This window comes from Nesoenas mayeri (assembly GCF_963082525.1).
Source record: "Nesoenas mayeri genome assembly, chromosome: 1".
Classification (NCBI taxonomy): domain Eukaryota; kingdom Metazoa; phylum Chordata; class Aves; order Columbiformes; family Columbidae; genus Nesoenas; species Nesoenas mayeri.
Genome location: NC_137541.1, coordinates 185,093,378 through 185,117,939, shown reverse-complemented (window position 1 = coordinate 185,117,939; position 24,562 = coordinate 185,093,378). Strand labels below are relative to the sequence as shown.

The 24,562-nt window shown below is 44.5% G+C and overlaps 1 protein-coding gene across 1 annotated transcript in view; it reads right to left on the bottom strand.

Annotated features, from left to right (window-relative positions):
• Window positions 1-630: 630 nt before the first annotated feature.
• WDFY2 (WD repeat and FYVE domain containing 2) overlaps window positions 631-24,562 on the bottom strand; it is a gene marked incomplete at both ends in the record, with an annotated part of 65,992 nt that continues 42,060 nt past the window's right edge. Inside the window, 9 exons of the mRNA XM_080359310.1 lie at window positions 631-660; window positions 1,307-1,415; window positions 1,663-1,793; window positions 3,929-4,030; window positions 7,315-7,420; window positions 9,314-9,440; window positions 10,379-10,491; window positions 12,130-12,280; window positions 18,953-19,007. Of these exons, the coding sequence (XP_080215436.1) occupies window positions 631-660; window positions 1,307-1,415; window positions 1,663-1,793; window positions 3,929-4,030; window positions 7,315-7,420; window positions 9,314-9,440; window positions 10,379-10,491; window positions 12,130-12,280; window positions 18,953-19,007 (924 nt within the window). The remainder of the gene's footprint in view (window positions 661-1,306; window positions 1,416-1,662; window positions 1,794-3,928; window positions 4,031-7,314; window positions 7,421-9,313; window positions 9,441-10,378; window positions 10,492-12,129; window positions 12,281-18,952; window positions 19,008-24,562) is intronic.

Sequence of the window (24,562 nt, the reverse complement as noted above, 5' to 3'; positions counted from 1 at the left end):
AAAGAGGCAGGAAGCTGGATTTTAGCTACTACAAACCAATAACACTCTCTCTGGGTGATGCCCGCTAGGACAGGTAGATGGTAAAGCCCATTTAGGAACTGCAATAGTCCATCAGCTCCTCGGTGATGCACCCGGAGAACACACGACACCATGGCTGCAGTTCCAACACTGAAGAGAACGTGGTCCGCAGAAACATCCCAAATCAATAGGTACTCACTGCGGGGAGAGCTGATTGCCCGATACAGTATGTTGATACCCAAAGTTCACATGGTAAGATGCAACCCAAGAACCTTCTGTACAAATCAGCAAGTATCTCGACATGGTGAAATATAAAAACTGAAAATTGCACCGCACACGGATTTTCCAAAGAAACTCAGGACAACTGAAGTTGGATCGTACAAACCATTAGTTAAAAAAATACTTTCTTGTATATTTTGAGAATAAGTGGAAAGAGTCTTCGTGCAAATGTTCAGCCTTGATCAAGCAGAGGATGTAAAATCGTTGTAAACACATTAGTTCCTTCTTCATCTGCTGTATGCACCCAGCGTTACCTATCTTCTGCAGTATGATTAGGGTTAGGAAATCTGTTTCTTCTGTAAATATCACCTTTCAGGTTCCACTGATGTACCATCAAGACACTACTGGTGTCATATCCCATAACTGTTAATACAACAAAATAAAACAATATAGTGAATAATGGTAAAAGATAATAAAATATAGTATATAAAGTAATGTCTGAATAATTTCACTCTTTTTTTCCTGCTTAAGAGAGGCTACATGGTTAGAGGGGGAGGCAGCAAGTCTGAAGAAGTTTGCTTTCATTTTCCAGCACTCATGTCAGACTGATGGAGGATGACCAAATGACATTCTGTATGTCACTATGCTTTATGAGCCAGGTTCACAGCTGGCCTTGAGAGAAACCAAAAACCCCACACTATGTCGCTAACTTGAATGATTAACATAGTCATAACACATTGTGACGTGGGCTGTTGGTTTTTTTTTAATTATTCAAGCTTTGTTATAAACTTATTCATTATTTTAGCTATTTCTTTACCTAGCCACACAAACTGAGATTCGCTGTGTCAAAATACAGTTTGTCTTCCCAGAGGAAAAGCTACAGTGAGTACTTATCCCAGCCCCTTCGGGCAGCAACTTCATAGATCAAGACCTCCTTGGTCCTTATTGGGCAAAAGTTGATCAGTGAGAGGTCTATGGGTGTAAGAAAGCAGGTAGGACACACCTGAAACCACACTGGAGAGGAAAGGGAAATGCCATACAGGGGCTAGAGCAAGCTCCTCGCTCCTACCTTAATAACCTTGTCTGTCCCCGAGGTCAAGAGCCATCCTCTGGTGGCATCGAAGTGTACGTGAACGATGTTGTGCTTACTGTCGTGGAAAGTAGCTGTGGGCGCCCGCCTGAAGAAAGAGATCCAGAAATCAGCAAAGACCACGACTGCAGGATTTTCGTCAAAAATGTTCTCTGTCGAATAAGTATTTGAATGCTGCTGTAAATCATCAATGCAGCAACCTCTTTGTAAACTCCACTTTGAGACATCTCCATCCTGAGAGGCACAAGGGTGGAGGGCTTGCGTTCCCCCCAGCCCTCCCAAACACTGGAGTTTCACCCCACTCCAGCGCAAGGCGGCTCAGTGTCCACACTTACTCTTCATCCGTTATGGACTCGTGACAGCTGTCACAGACCCTCACTTCGAACTCGAACCCCATCAGCGGGATGGAGGAGCGCTTGGAGCTGCATTTGCCGCACACGGCTTTCCCACACTTCCGGCAGTGATGCTGTGGGAGACAACATGCAGAAAGACACCTTGAGCCACAAACCCACATCACTGCTCAGGTCCCACAGACTCCACTGACTCACTCAAGCAAGACCCAGTGAAGGCTGCAGCAAACAGCAAAGTGACTCTTTCAGAGAAGATGAAGAAGATGATGGGAAGGACGGGGATGGACTTTGTAGCAGGGCCTGTTGTGGTGGGACAGGGAGTGGTGGTTTTGAACTAGAGGAGAGGAGATTCAGGCTAGACATGAGGAAGAAATTTTTTACAAAGAGGGTGAACAGGTTTCCCAGAGAGGTGGTAGATGCCCCATCCCTGGAGACACTCCAGGCCAGGCTGGATGGGGCTCTGAGCAACCTGATCTAGCTGAAGATGTCCCTGCTCATTGCAGAGGGGTTGGACTAGATGAGCTTTGATGGTCAACCCAAACTATACCATGATTCTATGAAGGAAAATAGGCAACAGCTTCAGAATAAATGGGGAAAAAAAATTCCTACTTTGCCCCTCTCCTCCATTACCTGGGGCAAGAAGCAGCTGAGCAGTAGTATGGACACTGGAAGGTGCCAGATAAAGCTCTGCCCAGGCTAGGTGGACTCTACCTCTCTCCCAGGCTCCAGGTGACAATATATACCACCCAATAAATCATCGCTGCCTCCACCACCTGGCATCTGTGGATGTAATTGTGGGTCAGGACTTCTACACTGAGTGTGACCTGTATTACAGAAGATTTTCAACAGAGCAGAAGGTAGAAGAAGGACGTCTAAGCTGTTCTCTTTTTGTTAGCACAGCGAGAGACGGGAGCACTGGACAAAGAGCCCTGCTATGTGTGTAAGAGATATGTCCCTGCCAGATGGGCATCTGCCACAGGGCTGGGAGCTATAATTACTCCTGTCCCTGAGAGTCTCACTTTGGGCTTGTAAGGGATGACACCACCACTCAGCAGCATGTGACACATTAAGACATCCCAAGTTGAGGTAGGACAGGGCTACGTTGGCACAGTGTCATTCTGGAATCCCATCCCAGCCTCTAATTATAAACATCTACCACCTAATCATCTTGGTCAACTCCTTTGGCCATCTTTGATCCCAGAAGCACAAGTGTTTCTGCATTTTGATGCTACCCGCCTCACGTTTTCTTGTGTATTGGCTGTGTATCATAGAATCACAGAATGTCCTGAGTTGGAAGGAACCCACAAGGATCATCGAGTCCAACTCCTGTCCCTGCACAGGACAACCCCACAGTTCACACCATGTGTCTGAGGGTGTTGTCCAGTCTCTTCTTGAACAGTCAGGCTTGGGGCTGTGACACCTCCCTGGGGAGCCTGTTCCAGTGCCCCACCACCCTCTGGGGGAAGAACCTTTTCCTAATGTCCAACCTGAACCTCCCCTGGCACATCTTCCTGCCATTCCCTTGGGTTCTGTCATTGGTCACCAGAGAGAAGAGATCAGCGCCTGCCCCTGCTCCAATAACCTTGTGTAGAACTGCAAGGCTGCCTCGGTGGCCGCAGGACAGGCAGGCTCTGCAGTGATGAGCGTTACATAAAGAGAAGACGCAGCTCAGCTCTGCCGCAGACACCTGACTTCTCCAAGCTCCATGAGAACATCCCTTTCAGCATTTTTATGCTTCTCTCCCAAAAGTCTGCAATCCACAGATCTCTCCTGCTGGGCAGGAAAACACAGCAGCATGTTCCAAGCAGACCAATAAGCCTTTTCCAAAACAGCCTGAGCAGTTACAGATGTTTACTCTACCTCATTGAAAACAGTTTTGGTTCCAGGACAATCTCCAAAAATCAGCTGCAAATTTCTTTTTACAGCACATTCAACTAACAATAAGTATAATCCCACATAGCTGAAGCCATGGAAGGCCCCAAACCAACTTAATCAGCCCAAGGCCTGTACATGCACTTCTTACTGGGACTGGCTGAAAAGAAAAAACAATAAAAGAAGAAAAAAGAAGTGTGCTCCTTCCAACCACAAAATCAAGCCTCATCAGAGGGGAGCTCACTGTCCCACTATCGAGCACTCAGTGGAAGAACAAAGTGCAAGTTCACAAGGCTTTATGGGGAAAAAGTTTACCACTATTTATTATGAAAGAAAAGCCTAATTGCACTGTATTAACACACCAAGGATGCATACAAACCTGCCTGAGGCCTATTTTCTTACTGTCCCACATTTGCTTGAAGTTCCAGAAGAAAGGCTGGTCACATTTTTGACAGGAATCACTATCCAGCCACTCAGGGGTCTGCAACACACACACATAGACAAAGCTGGAGTGAGCAACAAACAGAAAAGCTTCCAATGGAGCCTAGAGACAGGACAGCAAAGATGTATTGAGGTGCGGTAATACAGCCAACTAAACTTAATTTAAAATCCCCATTTTCACAAGATGTCATTTTGACTGTTCTCTGGGATGTCTTTTTTGGCTCAGCTCTGAGCCCTGAAGGACACAGGAAGAACATTTCTTACCCAAATCGTGAAGCAGAGTTTGATTATAAGACCATAAAAATAACCCAGGAGCAAACGAGCATCTCCCACTTCCCCAGGTTTGGAATTAAGCATGTACAAATATTCTGTCCTGTCTGGACAGCACTTAACATCTGCTGTTGCCTCTGGTGGGAACTGGGGGTGATTAGTATTTTCCAAAAGCCAAGCTACTCATCTGGAGGGAAGGAGAGGTATCTGAAATCCCAGCGATTTTTCATTATTATTTCTTTCTTTCTTTCAATACTGTAAAAGGCATTCCTGCTGCCAGAGGTATCTCTGCTACAAATCACACACAGGGGTGAACAAGATGAGATTCACCTGAACAAGCCTAAAACCCAAACCAGCTCTTTTCCCTGCTTTTACACAAAGACGATGGAAAGAAGGTCTTCCATTTCCTAACGCAGGGTGTAGCTTTGCACTCATGCTGTGGATAAAGAGGGTAAGAAGATTTAAAGAAAAGAAAGAAAATATTAAAGGCACTTCTGTCTCCTGCAGCTAGGTTTTGCTGTGCAGAGTAGCATGGACCAGACACCCTATAGGGAAGTAAGTCTTGCCAGATCCTGAAAGAGCTCAGGAAACACCTGAAGTGGCAGGCGGACATGCAGAGGGGGTAGGTGATCTCCTCCCCTACATTTGGGTCCCTTGACACTTGCCTTGCTTGGGGGACGACACAGACTGTGTCTCCCCACAATATTTAAGAAACATTCTGGGAGATGTGAGACTCTCAAAGAGTCTTGATTCTTGACCCCTTTCCAGCTGGCTGTTCATCCATCTGTCCGAGCTTGGCCTATGCTCCTTCCCAGCAGATTACTTCTGGTCCTCTCTCCTTGTCCTCCCCTAAAGCTCAGCCCAAAGCTGGTGCTAGCAAGCAGGTCTGTCTCGTCCCTCCAGCAGGACAGCCCTGGCCAGCCCTGTCACCACTGCCCCAGCACCACTGCAATACCTTCCCACCAGCCCCACCAACTCCAGGTGATCAAATAACTAATAACATTTAATAATTTATGAGGAATTGCTATTAGCAAACTGTGGTTGCCTTATCAGAGCCACTGGCTTCTGACACGCTGCAATTTAAAATGGCAAGAAACCCAGCTGAAATTAAGAATTAAAAATAATACAAAAGCCAGGCAAAGATAAGGTAAGGCTGATGGAGACCCTCAGCTCCCAGGGCAGCTTTGACCCCCAGCGATAAAACAACTGCCTGCTTCTACTACTTCTGCTAGTAACTCTGAATGCAGCTCATTCTGTTGTGACAAATCCTTGTCTTTTCTACCCACAACAGTCTTCTCGTTTAATGTCTACAGATTTACATCTGCATCTATAAGATTTCAGCTCTTAAGCATCTGAACACTATGGATGAGGAAGACATTTTGCTTGTGACAAGTAACTCCTTTGTAGTCAAACAGAAACACAGCTTCCAGCATCTTTCAGATGTTACAGCTTTTTAAAAACAGAGATTAAAATAAAACAATCGAGAGCTAAAATGGTTTAATTCCCTTAATCTCAGAGATCTGGGAAAATCTGATAGCATTAAAATGCGTACTGAGCACATATATCACATGCAGAAAACCCCTGAATAAGGACAAAAATAACAAAGCCAAAATCCAGAAGAAAATACTCTAGGACCCCAAACCAAGATTTGGTATTAAAATCTCAAAGGTTCATGTTTCAGGGGTGGTTTAGCACCATGAACACTCTATCATGCTACTTGATAACATGAACAAGCACACATAGCCAGTTAGAGAAAGCAGAGAACCCATTAGCATCTGCTGCTAAGCCCTCATTTAGCTAATTACATTTCTCCTCCACTTTTTAAACCAGCCTTGTCACAGCATTGCTGCCTGTTTTGTGAGAAGCCAGTCTTAACCCTTAGCCCTGACTTTCAAAGGCAGCAAATATATAAAGAATTTTGTTTCTGGATGCTCGAGTTGCAGCAAAAAGGAAACATCTGTTGGGAAGGAGGAAGCCGCTCTGCTTTCGCTTCACTTTGGAGCTGATGACATAATTGGCCATTAGATTAGCAATTAAAGACAGCCAACTGGAATGCTAATTCACATTAAAAAGGGAGCTCAGTTCCTGCCTAGGCCTATTGCAGTAGTTTTTTAAATCCAATTTTCCACTTAACTTTGCTCCTTGCTCCAGGGAGACACACAGGACCCAGGGAGGCCAAAGCCCTTGAGAACCAGCAAAGCTGGCAAAAGCCTGTGCCGTCAAAAGCCCTGCTCAGACCTACCCACCGCAGGGACTCGGGGTGCCCGTGTGCCCCCGCAGGAACAGGAACAGGGCAGAGGTTTGCTGTGACTCACATTGCCAGGATTTGCCATGGTGCCGAGCCGGGCTGGCGCCTGACTCACTCAGCACCGCGCTCGTTCCCCATCTCTGAGTCAGGTCTCAGAAATTGCCAAGTGAAGGCTGCTTCCCACAGTGCCAAAGACCTGGGGTGCAGTTTTTGCACCCACTTACGCTCATTAGCCGTGCAGCACAAAAGCAATTAGAAGCATGTGGGTGAAATCTTACTGTCTGGATCGGTAAAGTCATTGCTTACCCTGCTTCTGTGTGGTTACACCAGGGGGAAGCAAGACCAAGTTATGGGTGAGATTGAAGCCCTAGTTAAATGTCATTTTAGCAAGAAGAGGAAAAACACCCTGAATTGCAGGTTTCCAGAGGTGACAAAGAGCTTTCTTATTTGGTTTTCTTAAAAAACCCTAATAATTATGAATCCATTTACCTCTGAACTGATATTTCTCATGGTGTCATGAAAAACAAAGCAGAACATCTCACAATACCCTTCTCAGAGGATGTCTTTTGGAGCAGTAATGTAAAGAGCCATTTAGCAGCCTACTTAATATGCATTTTCTTCCAGACAATTTCCCCTGTACCATATTATCAAAGGCACAGCATAATTGCTGTATAACAACTGGAGCATGTCCAAAAACATTTTTAAAGCCTGGAATGATCTTGTTCAGGTTGAAAGTTGCACATTTTAGAAAGGCCCCTTCTTCCCAAGACTGTTTCAGACCAAATCGACAAGAACCGAGTACCTACCTCCTGCCTCTCAACATCCATGTTCCAGACAACGATTCCCCCATCTGCACCACAGGAGATGAGCTGCCGAGTGTGGTGAGCATAGGAGAGAGACTGAACTTTATCACTGAAAAAGAAACAAGACAGTTACTAACCAACCATCGATGGCTAGCACACAAGTAAGCGTCGAATATACAATAAAGCAGTATAAGCCACTTGCTTGCCCATGTTTCCCTTCTCCCCTCCCTTTACATGGCACCCATCAGACGCAGATCAGTCTTTGCTGTCCAGCTGGGATCTGAACCAGACTGTTGCTCATTTGGGCAGCATCTGGGCAGCATCCACAAAAGAAAGACCTGTTCTGACAGCTGCTTTTGCTGCCCTTGAGATGGGAGGTCCCAGCTGCACTGGGAAGCCAGAACAGAGCTGCAGCTCCGGGCTTCTCTGAGGCCACGTTTGGGTGCATAAACACAGCCCTGGCAGGGTACCTTCTTCTCAGAAAGTCAGTAACAACTTCGTTTTCATCAATCTCTGTAACATCTAGGAAAGAAGCACTGAGGAACTGCTGAAGATTCTTTTCTATCACTGGAAAAAAATAATATAGGAATCACTAAATTTTTCCTAAACCTTCCTAGGGTATGGTGGAGAGTTTAGGTGCTTCTTCTCTTAAGAAAAAAGCAACATGGGAGAAACAATTCAGCTTAAACCCCTAAAGCTGTGCTCCGTTCTTCATAAAAGAAAGAAAACCAGACCTCATCTCAAGCTATTTACAACCTGAGGAACAGAGACTATTTTGGGAAAATACAAGATTAAGAAGAATCAGTAACTGAGAACTGAGCACAAAGTGACTGGAAATCATCCACAACATTTGGTTTTCTTTGCTACCACCGCTGGTCTTGTCTGCCCAAAGGACTTCGATGCCAATGCATCTTCTTGTGCATAGGGCCGCTCCTCCAGACAGGAATGAGTTTATGGCACAGTTTGCCTTCACCTCATCCACCTGCCCACATCAGTGGCACCATCAGGTGAAATGTTTCTTGGTCCCTGCTGTCCTTAGGACCAGGTTTCTACGCTGTACAGTGCCAGCCAACAGCTGTGCCACAGATTAAGACCCAGAGGCTAAATTTTTATCAGGAGAACTGATTTCCACAGCAATAAATCTAGCAGTGGTACATTAGCAAGAACAACTGTTAGGGTACAAGGGTAATCTGGGAATTTCAGCAAGAGCTCTGCATTGCTCTGAAATCCCAGCAGCATCCAAATTGTTCAGCAGAGTGCAGCATTACTCAAAAGAAATGTATGAATGTATAAGAAACATTTAGACCAAAACCACTGTGGGATTTTGCCTTTCCAGACCTCAGCACGGTGTGCAAGTCCCATATATATGCACTCCCAACACACTGAAAGAAACCTGTTGCATTGCCAGGTCATTGCATTCTGATCTCTATTCAATACGCAGCACAGGCTTACTCTTCTCCAAAGACTTTTACTATGCTGTGCAAATGTGAGGTCTGTATATGCAAAGATGAAGCCTCTTTGCATTTGAAGAGATGGTGAAGGCCCCTATGGGTAAAGCACATCATTTAGAATTCAGGCTGTAAGTGAAGTGGTATGGAAAAAGTTAGCATGGAGTAAAAAGGGACTAATTGTCCAAGCCTGATGCTCCCTCTAGGGGAGGGAAAGACCTTAACACTTCAAAAGCGAGAATTTCCCTGCAGCTGTTCTCATTTTAGGACCTTCCTCTTTCCAACAAAGGGGCAGGCTCTGGCATGACACATTCAGGACTACAGATATTGTGCTTTCCTTCACCACCCTTTGCAGACTCTCAAACCAGCCTGTGGGTCCAACACTGAAAAACTTACTATAATCAACTTATTCCAGTTGTATATGGACCACAGGGAGTCACACATACAAGCTTGAGGCATGTGAAGACTGTAACCTTTGGGATGTTTGATTCCAGATGTGGCTTCGGGCTTTAGGTTTGCTCCCATAAAAGCAGGAGGAAGGGCTTTGAACGTACTTATGTCCTTGCAGCTCGATGGCTGTTCCTTTTCTTCCTCCAATATCCCACATTATAATGGAATGATCAGAACTCCCTGAGAATAAAACTCGCTGTATTGGGTCCCAACAGAGAGCAGTGACACCACCTGAAACAGGACATGCACACAACAGTAATTTCATTACAGAAAGTGGAAGATAGGAATGTAGCTATAGATAGATAGATAGATAGATACATACATACATACAACAAAAAATAAGAGTGATTAAAACACAGGTCCCTTTAGCAAGGACCACACAGCCACTGTGCTTGCCAGCTGAAAACTGACAGCCTAGAAAATCTACTGAAGCCCCATTGTGCCCTTCTGCAGGCAGAGAGCTCTGCTGTCACTCGCATGGGTGAATCCACTGAGCAGTAAAGTAGAAGGATGGTCATGGTGTGACTACACAGCTTTTCACCTCCATCATTCCCAGAAGATAGATTTTATTAAAAAAAGAGAAGCAAGCGTGCAATATCATGGGCATCTTCACTGTATCCTAGCACGAGGATTGAACTACACTGTTGTACCTCATGAGTGAGCTACTAGCGTTCAACCAGAGAGAAGGGCTATGGAGAGAAAGCCTAGAAATGACCACCATTTCTTCTGTTAAGTGGCAGGATCACATTCCAGGATTACTGTTTTTAAAGCATGATGGGGCACAAGTCCCAGCAGTAAAACAAGGAGTTAGCACCTCTGAGATATGCCTATTCCACTTGGGCAAAAGTGTCTACCAATATGGCTCTTCCCTTGAGGAGCAACCTTTTTCCCCCGAGTTAGCACAACTCATTCTGCTCTCACTCTGCTTTAATTAGCAGCTACTGGTTGTGGTGTTTTCTGCTACAGAAGTTTTCTGATCAGAAATCTGATCGCTCTCAGTTTTACCCATAAAGAATAAACTTCCCTGAGCTCCAGTGACAGTTTGAGATCTACCTCCCTTCTATGCTATGCATTGACACAAGCCATCCTGGTGTTTCACAGGAGAGTCAAATCGCCATGATGCTGAGCAGAGATGATGAACCCAACTGCATTTACCCCCAAGACCTTACCTGTGTGTCCCTTAAATGTCGTCACAAGGCTGCAGGACTCTTGCTCTAGTTTGAGTATGGTCACTTGCCCAGAATGATCACCAACAAACACGTGCCGGGTTTCCACATCAAATCTGATGGATAAATGCTGAGGAAAATACATTGCTTATACAAGCTTTGCATTCCTTTCATGACTTGTTAGTTCTTTTAGCATGAGTGTCCTGCAACCTTGTGCATAGTGCTCCAGTCTCAAGGAGGTATTCAGAGTGTACTTTCAGGCATCAAGCTTATACCTCTTCATACTAAAAATGCAGTCTCCTTGACTAAACAAACAGTGAGAAAAAATGATACTATTCCAGAGGATGCAATTTGTGTTTATGTTACGAAACAGCTTTGAAGTAGCCCTTCACCATGAACAGAGAAGTCATCTCCTCAGGCTCTCTAACTCCGGTGCTAGATTTGGATGGCATCCACTCTCTCTTTCCCTTCCCAAATTGTATAAAATAACTATTACTAGTTTTCTGTTTCTTCATTATAGTTAAGTTTACAAATACGATGACAAGTTATTCATTTATGTTGTATTTGGGGAAGTGTCAGCTATGTCAGGTGCATCACCCAACATACCCTAACCTGAATGAAATCTGGACTCATTCAGCCACCTACTGGAACCACCTATCTGGACAGATTCTGACCTCTTGATCCAATTTAATTCCACATTCAGAGTCCATACTGGATATTTAAGGTACAACTGCTTAGCACTGATTTTATGCACGCAGAACATTGAGGAAAAAAACCACGTTCCTGGTTCTGCCAAGATTTGTGCAATATTTGTCAGTGATTCTCCATTCCCCTGCCCTCCAACAGTATTATCTGATGACCCAAATTAAAGTGCCCTCCAAAATTCTGAATCACTCAAAATGGTCTGTTCTCTAGAGAGGTTTAGGAAATACAGGTCAAATTACTGCATCACACTTTCAAAATTATTTATCACTTAATTAAAATATAAGTTTAGTCTTAATGCTTTTTAAATTGGCTGACAGATCAGACAATATAAAGCAAGTCCATGTTCAGACAGTAATTCTGGGTCACTTCCCATGAACTAGCAAAACACCCATCATCTATACCACATATGCTAAGGGGCACTAAAGTCTGTTTATGCTAACCCCTGGTTTCAGCCTAAGAGCTCATACTTTTCCACTTCCCTTTTCATTTGCAATAAAGCTGAATTAATATTTCTTTTATTGCCAGGCAGCTGGGGCAGCTCTAGGTGAATAAGCCACTTGAGTGCCATTTCTGGAGCCATTTACTCGTTAGTTAACCCAAATTCCCAATATATAGTGGGTTGTTCCAGAGTGAAGGACAAGCACTCATTATTTTATATTAAAGTAATTTAATTTTTACCATGCATACACAAAGGCACGCTGACCTGATCACTGACCTACTTTGCTACCGTTAATTCTTAGAAAAAAGCATGTGCTGCATGTTTAAATGAAGGCCCTGTCCATATTTATTACAAAAGCAGGCCACAATAGGTTGCAGATTGCCCTTTGTTTTGCTCAAAAATGGTTAGACCTAAATATGCCACCATGCGTTAAGGAGACAAAGCAAGGAGAACAGACAGTTTTTAAAATTGGCTTTAAATCACTTTTTCTCTCACAAAGCACTGTACCTATACAGGAAACAAAATCTGGAAGACAAATAGAAAAATACACCAAAAAGGCTCATTAAGTGCCAAAGAGCAGAAGCAAAACCCAGAGCTCGTGAGAGGATACTGCAGGCCGCAGGCCCCGGCACTGGTGCGGTAACCTCCCAGCCGCTGGCCGCTCTCCGAACAGTGCCACGTGAAGTGCTTGTCTTGCCCAGTGCTCAGCAGCCACTCCATCTCCAGGACAAACAGAACCATCATGACCCTGCTTTGATGAGCTGAAAATTAAGCAGAGAGACATAAATTCGCATTGTGGAGAAGAACACGGACGCAGAAGACCACTGCAAATACCAAATGCACGCAGCTCCTCCGCTCCCTACTCACCCGTCCCCCCCTCCCTACAGAAGAAGCTGGTATTTAATAATCCCGTTGACACAAGCTACCATGCAAGTTGTAAAGTCCCTGCTCTGCATGTTCAGCGCTTGCATGAGAAAGAGCAGAAGAAAGACTTAATTCCATGCCTATTGCAGCCATTTATCTTCTACAGTAGCACAAGTCTTCCTTCCATCATTGTACCATCACTAACAAAGCTGCCATTGTGCAAAACACTCAGGGCTCTACTTAAACATCTTTTGAATTGGTTTTATGACAGCAGTTAGGTAGGCAACTTCCTTTAGTGGAGATGCCTATGCTGCTGCTCCTCCTGCCATGAGGTCTGGTGTGGATCTGAGTGGTGGATTGTGGTACCCCAGCAGAATGATGCTCAGAACAGGCACAACCCTGCACCAAAGGGATGTTTTAGCACTGCATGTAAACCAGCTAAAAGGGAAATTAGAAACAATAAAATAAATAAAAATTAAAAAGATCACAGCTAGGCAAGATGAATAAAACAGCTGAAGGAATAAATTTCTACTGCTACCTAAATAAAGCCATCAAGAGCTTTTCATTAAAGCAAGAGAACCCAGGCTTGTACAGGCGTTTTGTTTTGTATGTATGACCAGTGGGCTTGGTCATGAAGTGCTGATTGAGATGACTTTTTAATAAAACAAGTGGCTGGAAAGACATGCAGAATTATTCCCAGCTGTAACTTCATGGCGAATGCCATACTTTTCAATCCACAGCCCTACTGGTTTATTACTGTTCAGAGACCAGGCAACACGTGTCACACAAAGCAGGCTGCTTGTATTTGTTTGTGTAAAAGCTGACACATTGGAAAGATTAAATATCTTTGGAAGCTTAAAAACCACCCTGAAACCTCTGTCTGAAATGCAGATAAATTCCTTCAGAACAGTATGGGAAGACTGCTGCCTGCCCTATACAAATGTACATCACAGATGAGAGCCGTGTTCAAACCCTATGAGGAGAAAGCAGCTGTAGCAAAGAACAGGAGACTTGCACAGGCCAACATCTGCCCCGATCCATGCTGCCTTTTGCACCCAGATTCCCTGAGGAGAACAGTCAATAGATGCATTGACGCAAATTTCCACAACTGTGACTGGCAGCTGGACTAGTTTACAGCATCAGACTTGAAGTGTGCCCAGATGCTTTCACCCTTGTCCATAGAGGAGCTTGGACTTTAGCTCTTGTTTCCGTATGCTTTTAAACTCCAGGTCTGTAATAAGGACAGAGGGATGGGGACCACCCAGGAGTCACTTGAGCTCTTTTAAACAGATCCTCTCTTCTCTTCACCCTGCAGATTTCTTCTCTGGGAAGAAATCCAGTGGCCCCATGGGTGACTAAAGCTTGCCTTTACCTAACTGCTGGTCTCCCTGGGAGTGGTGCACTACAGGGAGGACCACCATGGGGGATGCATCCTGCTGCGAGCACCTCATAAGCTCCTATACATGCCCCAGGGGCTTGTGTACACCAGCAGTGCCAAAGACAGACCAATGTACTTCCACAGGATGTGCAAAGCCGGCTGAGATCAGGGTGTTCAAGGCCAGCCCAGGAATGTTTTCTCAGCACATGGCAACTGCTACTGCTCATGTCGGCTTCCCATGGTCTGAACTGGCCATGGGGATAGCTGGCATAGAATAGTTTGGGTTGGAGGTGAAAAGTCATCTAGTACAACTGTCCTTGCAAGGAGCAGGGACATCTCCAACCAGACCAGGCATGACACATCTCCTAAATCTCCTTCTAAAACTTCTTCTAAAAGTCAGGGCTTCTAACTTTTGCCAGAAGTACTGCCCACAGATGGTGAAGCAGCTCTCTAGCAAGTAAGGAGTAGACATTAAAGAAATGTGTATGTGCCAAGAGGTAGAAGGCGGGGTGCATGGTAGCTTTGCTTATCCTTCCTGCCCAAGAAGGGCTTTCAATTCATCATTCTCTTGCCCACCTGCACATGCTGCACTTATAATCTGGTACCACCACACACATGCTGATGGCAAAAATACCTCAACTAAGTGAAAGAGCATGGTGTACACTATCTAGGTAAGGGAGGAAAGAAAGGACAAATGCAAATAGAAATGGTCATTTGTCATTTGGAGGCAATTTTACCCACATAAGTCTTAAAGAAGCAAAATGTCAGAAGGCTGGAAGTTGGTAGTAGAGGAAGGAAGAAGTCTGGGCCCCAGGATTAACACAGGTTCAGGGTTGTGAAGCAGAAAACAAAAACCTGGTCCTTCAGCCACAGGTGGTTTGATCACCATTTGTATGCGTAACAAAAGCGGAGCAAGCACTTCCAAAGCTGCTCACTGCAACTACAGCAGAAGGGAGAAGCAGGGATGGAGGGTGAATGCGGTCACAGCACAGAAAAAGCCACAGCAAGAACCAGGCAAAAGGAGATCTGTGTAAGCCAGCATGAGAAGAGAGCCCATGTGCGAGGGAAGATTGTGCTGTACAGAAGGTAGAGAAGCAGCAGACAGGACAAGGGAGGTCTGTCTGCAGCAGGAAGGTGGGAGGGAGCAGAAGGGCTGCACTGCTGCTATGAGATAGCAGCAGTGAGCACCACGCAAAGAGCAGGCTGGAGGGAGGATGGGAGGGCTCTGCCTGGAGAAAAGCAGCTGCAGCCAGGAGGTGAACACTGAGAGAGAAACAGCCAGAATGCAGGGGAAAGGAGGGTCTGTGCTGTGTGTGAAGGCAAGGGTCTGAGAAGCACAGACAGTGCGTGGCCACGCGCAGTGCAGGGCAAGAAGTTGTGCTGGGTGAAATGGAGAGTTGCAACAGGGAAAACCAGCCGCAAACATCAAAAGAGAGGTAGAAGTTAGTGGTAAGAAAGCAAAGCTTGGCATGCGCAAGAAAAGCATAAGAGGCCGTGCAAAGAGGAAAGCAGAAGTAAGGGCACGGCATGAGCTGGCCTGAAAGCAAGGAGGGTGTGGGACACCCCTGAAACTGGGAGGCTACAGAAGCAGGACTACAAATCCTGCTCAGCAGAACCAGTGCGTGTATTGCAGCAGGAACTGCCATATCATCCAGACAGAAGATTCCTCTGGCAAGAAGGTGCAGTTGCAAGGAGCAGGGTGGAGAAGGCTGCACAGAGCGGGAAGCAGCAACAGCCACACAGCAGAACCAGCCTGTGAGGAGCTGGAGGGGCCTGGAACTGAGGCTGCTGAGGGGAGGGAAGGGTTTTGTCAGTGCACCCAGAGCATCCCAAATGGAACCACTCGAACGCCTGCACCACCCTTCCTCATGCAAGAGGAGTTAGTGCCTGTAGGAGGCAAATGCCTCATGACCCACCTTGGAGTCCTGACCAGTGTGTCACATCCCCAATCTCTGAGTTTTGATCCCTTTCTCGAAAGGGAAGTTTTCACAACTCTAGACACAGCATCACAGCAAAACCTCTGCAGAGCATAGCATGCCACCTCCACTACCAGTGCTTGGCCACCATATGGCACCGGACCTGGCCACAGATCCCTGCCAAGACCGAAGCACAGCCTATGCTCGTGCTGTCATCCTCTGTCACTGACAGATCACTTGGCAGGCATACTCATGTCCTTTCAAGACGCAACTACTGTCCTGTAATCACTACAGCACCTTCATCTTCTTGTGGGACATGATCAATAGCCAGCCAGTCACTGGGCAAGGTGCTACTTCTAAGAGCACTGCTGAATATTTACAAACAAAGCCAGCACAGGCAAAATCAGGCAGCATGGCTGAGCTAAAGCTCCTTGGTGGACTAAATAAAATTATTTACTCCCCCTAAAATATCTTTAAAGAACATAAAGGCCTTACTTGAAAACTTTAAACAAAACCAAACACCCAACACTTTTACAAGCAAAGCTTTTAACAGGGGAACCACTAAAAGGCCACCATACTCAACAAAACCCCATGTCCTTTTTAATTACGTTTTTCTTTCACTGAAGGCTTTGCCAAGATGCTTATGCCAACCCCTATATCTTGGCACAGCCACATGAGGAAGCTCTTCTACAGGGATAGGATTGTGGAAGGGAGACATCCTGGACCAGGTGAGGAGGGTTCATCTCTGTTGGAGCATCAAATGCCTACCCAAATGACTAAGTGGCCCTTCCTTGCATATTCTCCCAGAGAGCACGGTGAACACAGGGCCCTTCCCACCTTGCTGTGTCCCAGCAGTGCTGTTGGACTCTGGTCCCAGTGACAACCCCGGGAAGATCTGATCCAGTGTCCTGGATGAAGACAACTATGAGGAGCACAGGAGTACCTCCTGGTACACGTTCTAATGAAGCTATAGGAGCCTGTGACTGACAGCAGCTCCCAGAGCATCTCACTTTCACCATGCTTGCCCAGCACCCCAGACTTCCAGTACGGATGCAGCCAAGCCCAGAGAAGTGTAGGAGCGGGTTCTGTGCTCCCCTACTAACACATGGGGTGAGAAGTGGAGAGTCAGGGATGCCTCTATGGATGGGGGTGGTGGGAGGCACTGTGCTGTGGAGCAGTGGGCAGACTCAGGTCATCGGTGCACTGCAAACAGTGGGGAATCTCTGCTTTGTTCTCCTCCCTTGCACCATCAAAAACCTGCCCACTGCAACTGTCACCCTTTGAGTGACACTTTCCAGTGGTGCTGAGGCAAGCTGAGATTGTCCCTGGGTTGCTGTAACCTACTGAGGAGCAGCCCAGAGGGGTGTAGCTCAGTGTGGGTTGCTGGCATTGCTGGTAAGCTGGGCAAAGCATGTTTTTGTGCAGAAGCTCCCCTCTGTCCCCATGTCCTGCTTGGCTGTGTTATGGCAGCTGTCGGACACTGTTCCAAGGAAAGTTTCCTAGCAAATCCAAATGGCCCTTCACAGAGCCTTGTTCCTCCTGTAGCAAGGAACTGGGACCTGTCTTTCCGTCTCTCTGGGCATAATTTCCATTTGCAGCACTAACAGCAGGTCTGTCTTTCCTAAGCCAGCAGTGAGGGGAGTAAAATAAAAGAAAAAAAAGCACCTCCAATAGTACCTGAGGGCATATTTTTCCATAACCAAATTTTTGTCCATGTGGCCAACAATGTGCAGAAAGCAGAACATCAGCTTCACTGCATTCTGTCCAGGGACCTCCTCCAATGCTATCCAGCAGCAGCACATGTGGCACGCTGCAGCCAAAGGCCATGAGAACAGCCTTCATTTTCCTTCCTTCTTTTTAATTTTTATGGGGGGGTGCTCCCCAGGCTTTGGGCAGCCTGCGACAGCCAACTGGCTATTCTGCCCCCCCTTTCAGCCTTTTCCCCAAAGGGCTCAAAATAAAAAAGTGGCCTCAAGTGTGTGTTTTTCAGCATATGCAGAAGAAAAGACTTCAGCTCACCCTTCCTGGGCTGTGATTGGCCTGCGTGATTGAATCCAAGCATGCAAATGGATAAGCTGATAACAAAGGGTGCTACAGAACAGTCAGTAGGACTCTTCGGTGCAACAGCCCTTAAATATAAAACCTGGGTGTCTCAGACTTCAGTGATTGTGGAGCGATCACAACTTCTGATACTAAAGACTAGTACCATCAGACTGCAGCAATCTTCTTTAAGATTCACATATGTACTTTATCATCATTGGATATTTTTCTTCAGTTTTCACAAGCTAAGAAAAAATGCAGGCATTCTAGCTTAATTTTACAATGCACCAGGCATTCATGAAAGAGCTGAAGTAAAATGCTCAAAAGCTGATGCATGTTAGTTGTGCCCTGCAAAAAATCACAATTCTTTTCACACCTTAAAATCTAAATGTTACAAAGTGATCCCCAGAGCCTCCATTTAGAGATTTAAATTATCCTCTCAACATTTCAAGGTACAAAACTCAAAATAGATTAGTAAATACATATTTTAAAATGTATGTGAGAAATCTCAAGCCAATATGCCAGAGGCTTCTATAAAGAAATATGTTTAGTATATAATATGATATTAGACTAAGAGGTGGTATGATATTCTGTGGTATAAGAGATGCAAGAATAAATTGCTGCATGTGTTTGTGACTTTTATAAGAATACCCATCCCAAGCGCAGTGTCCTTTAGAGGTCTAACATGGATAAATAGCCAGGTTTCTTAAAACATCACTTTTGTGAATACCAGAATATATAATTAGAAAAGCTATGGATTAGCATTTCTTGACCTTCTACTATGAGGTATTCACTGATAATCTTGAGATTACTGAAGCTGACAGTTATTGAAATTTAACCAGACTAACTCCAAAAGCTGCAATCTTAAATGCCTCATCCCTAAAAGATGGGTTAGTTTCCTAAGTTGTTTCATTAGATACAGTGGATTAATAAAGATGAAAAATTAATACTTCTCTTCCTCAAACGTGGTCCGGATTTTTGACAGTTTGCTGTCTTGAATGATATTCCAAAATAGCATTTATAAGGAAAAACAGAAAACTAAACAGCTCTCTAGAAGTCTTGTAATTTCAGAGCAAAATACATTATTGATCTATCGATAAAACCATTTACATTAGTTAAAAAAAAAAAAGAAACCAATCACTGTAAAGGAGACTTTTCTCCATTCACACTCTGAAGGGAACATTAACAAAAATGAATGGCAATACAAACCAATTAAGACAGATCATGACTCTTACCCTGGTAACTTTTCACTAGTGTCATTTTGTTGTAATCTTCTGACAAAATGAATTCCTGAGGGAGGAGAAAGAAAAAAACAAAAGAAACAGTGCTTAGAGATGTGAAGTGGTTGAGAGTGTTTTCATTTGAATTTGTTACCAAGGTGAGCTCTCCCTCCTTTACAACCACCGCCCTGTCCACACTTTTGCTGATTTTTAGTACCTCCATCTAAAAAACTGAATTATTTTACTTTTTAAAGCTGCCTAAGAAACAACATCACGAGTGCTTTTGAACAGAATGGTGGAGATAAAAGAGGAGCTATCAAGAAAGAAGTCAAAAGAGCTGCCAGAAATGGCTGGCTATGAGGCACAAAATGAGAGACCTGAGATCCGGCACATAGCAAACATCTATTGCTCAGGGCTGCCTAGGCAGAAACCTGCATGTGATCACAGCTACGCGTGTGCATGTGTGCACACACATGTATCCATGTGTGCACACACACTACATCCCCATCTGAACACTCAGGAAACTCCACATAATTATGCAAGAACCCCTTTGAATTTGCTTAGTCCAAACTAGGAACCAATAATCGATGGGAACACATTTCAGGTCTCTGGTCAAAAGTCTCTCAGTGCTTCAGACAAACAGAAACCCAGACTTTTCTACCCTTGATTTTATCCCACTATTGGTTAATGTTTAATCTGGCACCTCAGCAGCACACCCTCCTGCTTTGCTACTGCTTCGTTGTGGCCAACAAGCAGCTGTGTGTGTGAGGGAGGGTGGCTGCGGCTGCCTGGGCAGAGGAGCGTGGTGTGACCCAGCCGGGCTGGCTCCTGCAGCCAGGGAAGGGCACAGCCATGGGGACTGACTGCTCTGCAGTCCTGCTGCCTTGAGCCTGCTGTTTAACCACCCATATGGCTTTGGCACAAGGAAATGATGAAAACAGCAGCTGAGGGTCTGCACGGCAGCCTCAGCTCCAGGAAAAACCACATGTGGTTAAACTGACTGAGCACCTGGATGTCCCTGCTGGTTGTTTTGAAGAGGAGAGGTTGCTCAAGGCAGGGGAAATGGAGCCGCCACAACAAAACATCTCTGGAGGAAACACCCAGGCAAAGGGTAGGCTCTGCAGCCCCATCGCATGAATTAGCTTTCAAACTGCTGTCGGGTAGCTACATACATGCACCACATACTCAAAGTACACAAAGAAGAAACCAGGAGTGTAAAAGCACATCATATTAATAATTTATAGCAAACTACACAGAAACTCCCTGAGCTCCTCTGCCTTGGAGACAGAAGAAGTAAAATCTAACTCATTTAATCTGGAAACAGGGTGAGAATGAGAGAAGCATTATAAACACAAGATAAGCTAAATTTTAAAGCATAGAGTTGTGAAGTAACAACATACAGGCACTGTCAAAAGCACTGTGCAACATGCAGGTGGGGAGGACTGGTCATCAGAAGCCTATAGACTATAGGTGAGAGAAACTAAACATTTAGCACAAGAGACACTGAGAAGACATTCTAACCACTGAAAAACTGGTATTTACCCGTAGTTTCCAAATCGAAACTTAAAGTAAAGTCACGCTGCAATTTCTGTGGGTTCACTGCAGGTGATCTGGATGGCTTTACAGCACCGGGATTACCCTACCCCATTTTTTCTACTGCTTGGCACCAAGGAGGAGAGGCTACAATACTCACCTATGAACATCTACAGATCCCAGCTTCCTGCAAAACAACTGCAACAAGCAGCTATCTATATATTTTGCTATTTCTAGGTTTCTGCTCATGAGTTAGTTATAGATATGTTCTCTTGAATTTCTCTTCTTCATCTTCCTTTCCTTAATCTGCTCCACCTTCCATTAGCTTTCCCCTGGCAGCAGAGGACTACAGTGGGGAGTGTTATTTAAATGGTAGTAACAAATCAATTAAGTCAGCTGGATTTCTATACCAGGGTCACCTTAACTCTGCAAACCACAGAAAGTTAAAAACCTGCTATACCGCCCTAGCTACTTACAGGGGAAGTGGTTTTCATTAACCGTTGCCTGAAGAATGCTAAACCACCACACGAAATGCTGTGTACAAAGCCCACCTGAAGCGAGACCCTTTGCTATGAATGGTAATTTTCTGCTGTTGTTACCTAAAGGGAAACAGCTTCAATCGCTGCAACACATGGTGGGTCTGTCTTCCCTACCAGTTTAGTTGTCCCAGAGCTGACCCCAACTTTCATTGTGGTTGCAACACAGGTGCTGCTGACTTCAGGCACAATGAAGAGTGTGGTTTGCATTCTCATTTTTCTTTGCATTTTTCCCGTAATACATTTGATATGGCCATTCTGTTCCATGATCTGAAGAGTCCCACAGTTTCAGTGGAAGCCTGAAAAGGTTTTTGAGTCTCTGCATTATAATACAGTGAATCACACACAACTGCAATTTGTAAGGTTTACCCAAGTTTTGATTAGCTTTGTATGCTTGAATACAAACCACAACTATGTACTACTAATATACCACTCCATCCAAAGAGATAAACAAACACAGTACAAAATAAACACAGTTCAATTAACTTGAATACTGGATATAATTTTTTCTTCTTTTTTTTTCCACCCCTGAAGACTTCTTGCTTCTAATTTTCTCCTTTGAATATATTTGATAATTGCCAATGTGTTTTCTCGTTTTGCATTTTCTAATCTTTCTCCAGGTCTTTTGCTCCCTGCTCCCTTTTACACTGTCACATGTTCTTCCATTGCACTCACTCCTCTTTCCCTCTCAAGGCCAAATGTATTAGTTGCGTCAACAGACAGGTATTCTAGCAGAGGGCACCTTGCTCAAGAAATTCATGCCCTATTGCACATACATTGTGTCATCTGCACTACAAAAACACCGACTACATCTCTTTAATGTGGTACCAGCAGAAACATGTTTCTTTTTTTTTTTGTCCTTTCATACGTAAATGTTTTGTGCCTCTCAGAGCTGCTGACGCTCACTTCTCATTAGGCAGCTTTTTGGCTCTTCTTAATGAGCTGGAAAGTCTGGGGTCACCCACACAGCTCAGCCAGTGCTTGTTAACAGAATAGAGAAAGATCTCTGAGTCCTGTGAGAGCCCTTTTGCACAGGAGGGGCTGGAATATATCAGACTGCTCAGGATAGTAAGACCAAAACCCTTCCTTGGAGGGATGAAAAACTTTTTTAAGATTGCTTTTTCCTCTTCAAAGGTTTTTTCCGAGCTACCTTACTACCTTTTTTGCCACACTGAAAATGTTAGTGATCAGTCTTGGCTATTTCAGGTAATCTTATTACAACGGTGACTTAGCACCATGAAAGCCTTCACAAAGCAGGAAGAAGTCTTGAGCATCTGAAAAGACTGTCCCATCTAGTGCCACTGTTGTACAAAGACTCTCAACTATGCCTTCATTGAACACAGCTCCCTCACACTGAAATGTATACACCCACCACAAACCTTTCTCGAGCCTAAGACCTCTGTAAATCCTCACCCTGGAAATACATCAGCATCTTTTTTCAAGTGACTCTTGCTAAGGAAAACAGAACCCAGCCGTGTGCTATTTCAGAGTCCTTGCCCATGGGGCTGGCTGACAAGGCCCAGGGTCTAAGGAAGATCCACACCTTCCCAGAGAACAGGTGGATGCCAACTGAAGTATTCCCAAACAGCACTAGAGCCCTCTGCTTAGGGAACTGAATCAATTTCTGAGAGTTAATAATCTATATATATTAGTTATGTGCCACCCATTTACAACATAGTTCCCACCCCAGGGAATTTACAGTTTGTAGCCTGACAGATCATGCCACATTGAGGATCTCCTTAAAGGTTTGACTTTGCCCTGTTAACACAAGTGGCCAACAGCACTAGCACCATGTCTTCCAGAGAACAATAAACCTGCTTCAGAAATGGAAGAGAAAGACGACTCTCAAATCTACTGTGAGACCCCGCATCTATGTCAGTTGCAAAGAAAGCTCTATAAAATGATTGCAGTATTTTTTATTTTCACTTTTACTTTATAAAAAAAGTTCAAAAACTGGGAGAGGACAAACTGTCATGTAGTTTTATTGAAGGAAAAAAGGGTAAACTTCCCACAGTGGCAAAGGGGAGGGGTGCACAGCAGAGAGTAGAGCCTGACTCAGTCTCAGGTATTCAAAGCCCTGTTTGTGGCCAAACCTGTAGACACCTGCAGATCAAATGATGTGGAAGATGAATCAATCTTAATAAGTACCAACCCCGAGGAAGAATTCTGAAGGGGTTATTCTGGTGCCCTGTTGTCCTTGTGGCCCTGCTCAAAGTGTGTAACAGCTCCATCTAGACAAAAGCATGGTCAACAGAAAAAGATCAATTTAATTCAGGTTCAGCTACCTAAAAACTAAATATCTCATTTAAATCTCCTCAGAAATGAGGAGAGAGATTTGTGCCATTCTAAGGCAGTTTCTAGGATAAGTAACGTGGGTATCTCCAAAGGCAATTCAGTTCTTCTGTACTGGCTACATAACCTAATGATGAACTTTATCTAGGAAGCAACTTTCAAATGGATGAAATAAGGTGAGGAGTCTCATCTTGGCTGTGGAAGTCTCCTATCTGTTGCAAGTAACAGACCTTTCTTCTCTTCCTTCTTGTGGTACCTTGAGAGACTTGAACCCATTAAAGTATTTTTTTTCCTCACTTCAGAGCAAGGAATTTAAGACTATGATAAAGTCCTTTGGCTTCAAAAAGGGACCTCAGGCAGCCTCTAAGACATAAATGCCACTTCTTCTCAAAAAAAAGGTTGCAATGCTAGACAATTTTTCGCTCAAGGGGAATAGTCTACTGTACTGCACAAATGTTTGTGCAGCCTTCACATTGAGAAGTTACAAAACGCTGAAAAAAATCTCTTCATCTTTGTAGAAGCAAAAATTTTCACCCTGTTTCACAAAGGTGGCCATACAAGCTCACCTCATGGTGGCTTTGCTGTAACTTTTTTGACAATAGCATTGCTGCCCATCCTTCTCAAAGTGCACCAGACACATTTCTGAGGTTCCAGGCTTATAGCCAAAACCCATAACATTTACAAAAATGTAACGTAAAAGAAAAAAGGCAGTTCCACTTTCTTATCCCATTTACATCTGCAAGTAAAAGCCACACTTTCTTGCACTGCAAAAAGATTAGTTTGAGATTATGTGGCAGTCTCATGAGTATCCTATTAACTTGTAGCCCTTGCCAGGAGTCCTTTCCCTGTATGTAGTCAAAGGGAAGATGCAAAACTATTTTCAGCAATTTTTTTGATCCTGTACCCAGCATACAAAAGAGTGCTGGGCCTTACCAGAAGTGCTGACATGGAACTGCTGACTAATTCCCAAATATTTCAAGTTGCTCAAGTACATTGCCTGTACTTTCCCTTTGAGTGCCACAGTGCTAAAAGTAAGGGCACTAAGGTCAGCATGCCGTGCTTGTAATCTCCTGCATTAAACTGATTATCATAGCTGTGCCCCAGAAGAAAAAATTCATTTTTTCCTCTAGAGAGTAGTTGTAACACACTTTCAAAGACCTGGGGATTTTCTCTAACACCCTGGTATTGGTGGGACTTGAATATGGGGCTATCCTTGCTCGCCGCCCATTCCCATCTCTACCAATTCTTGTAACACACTACAGTT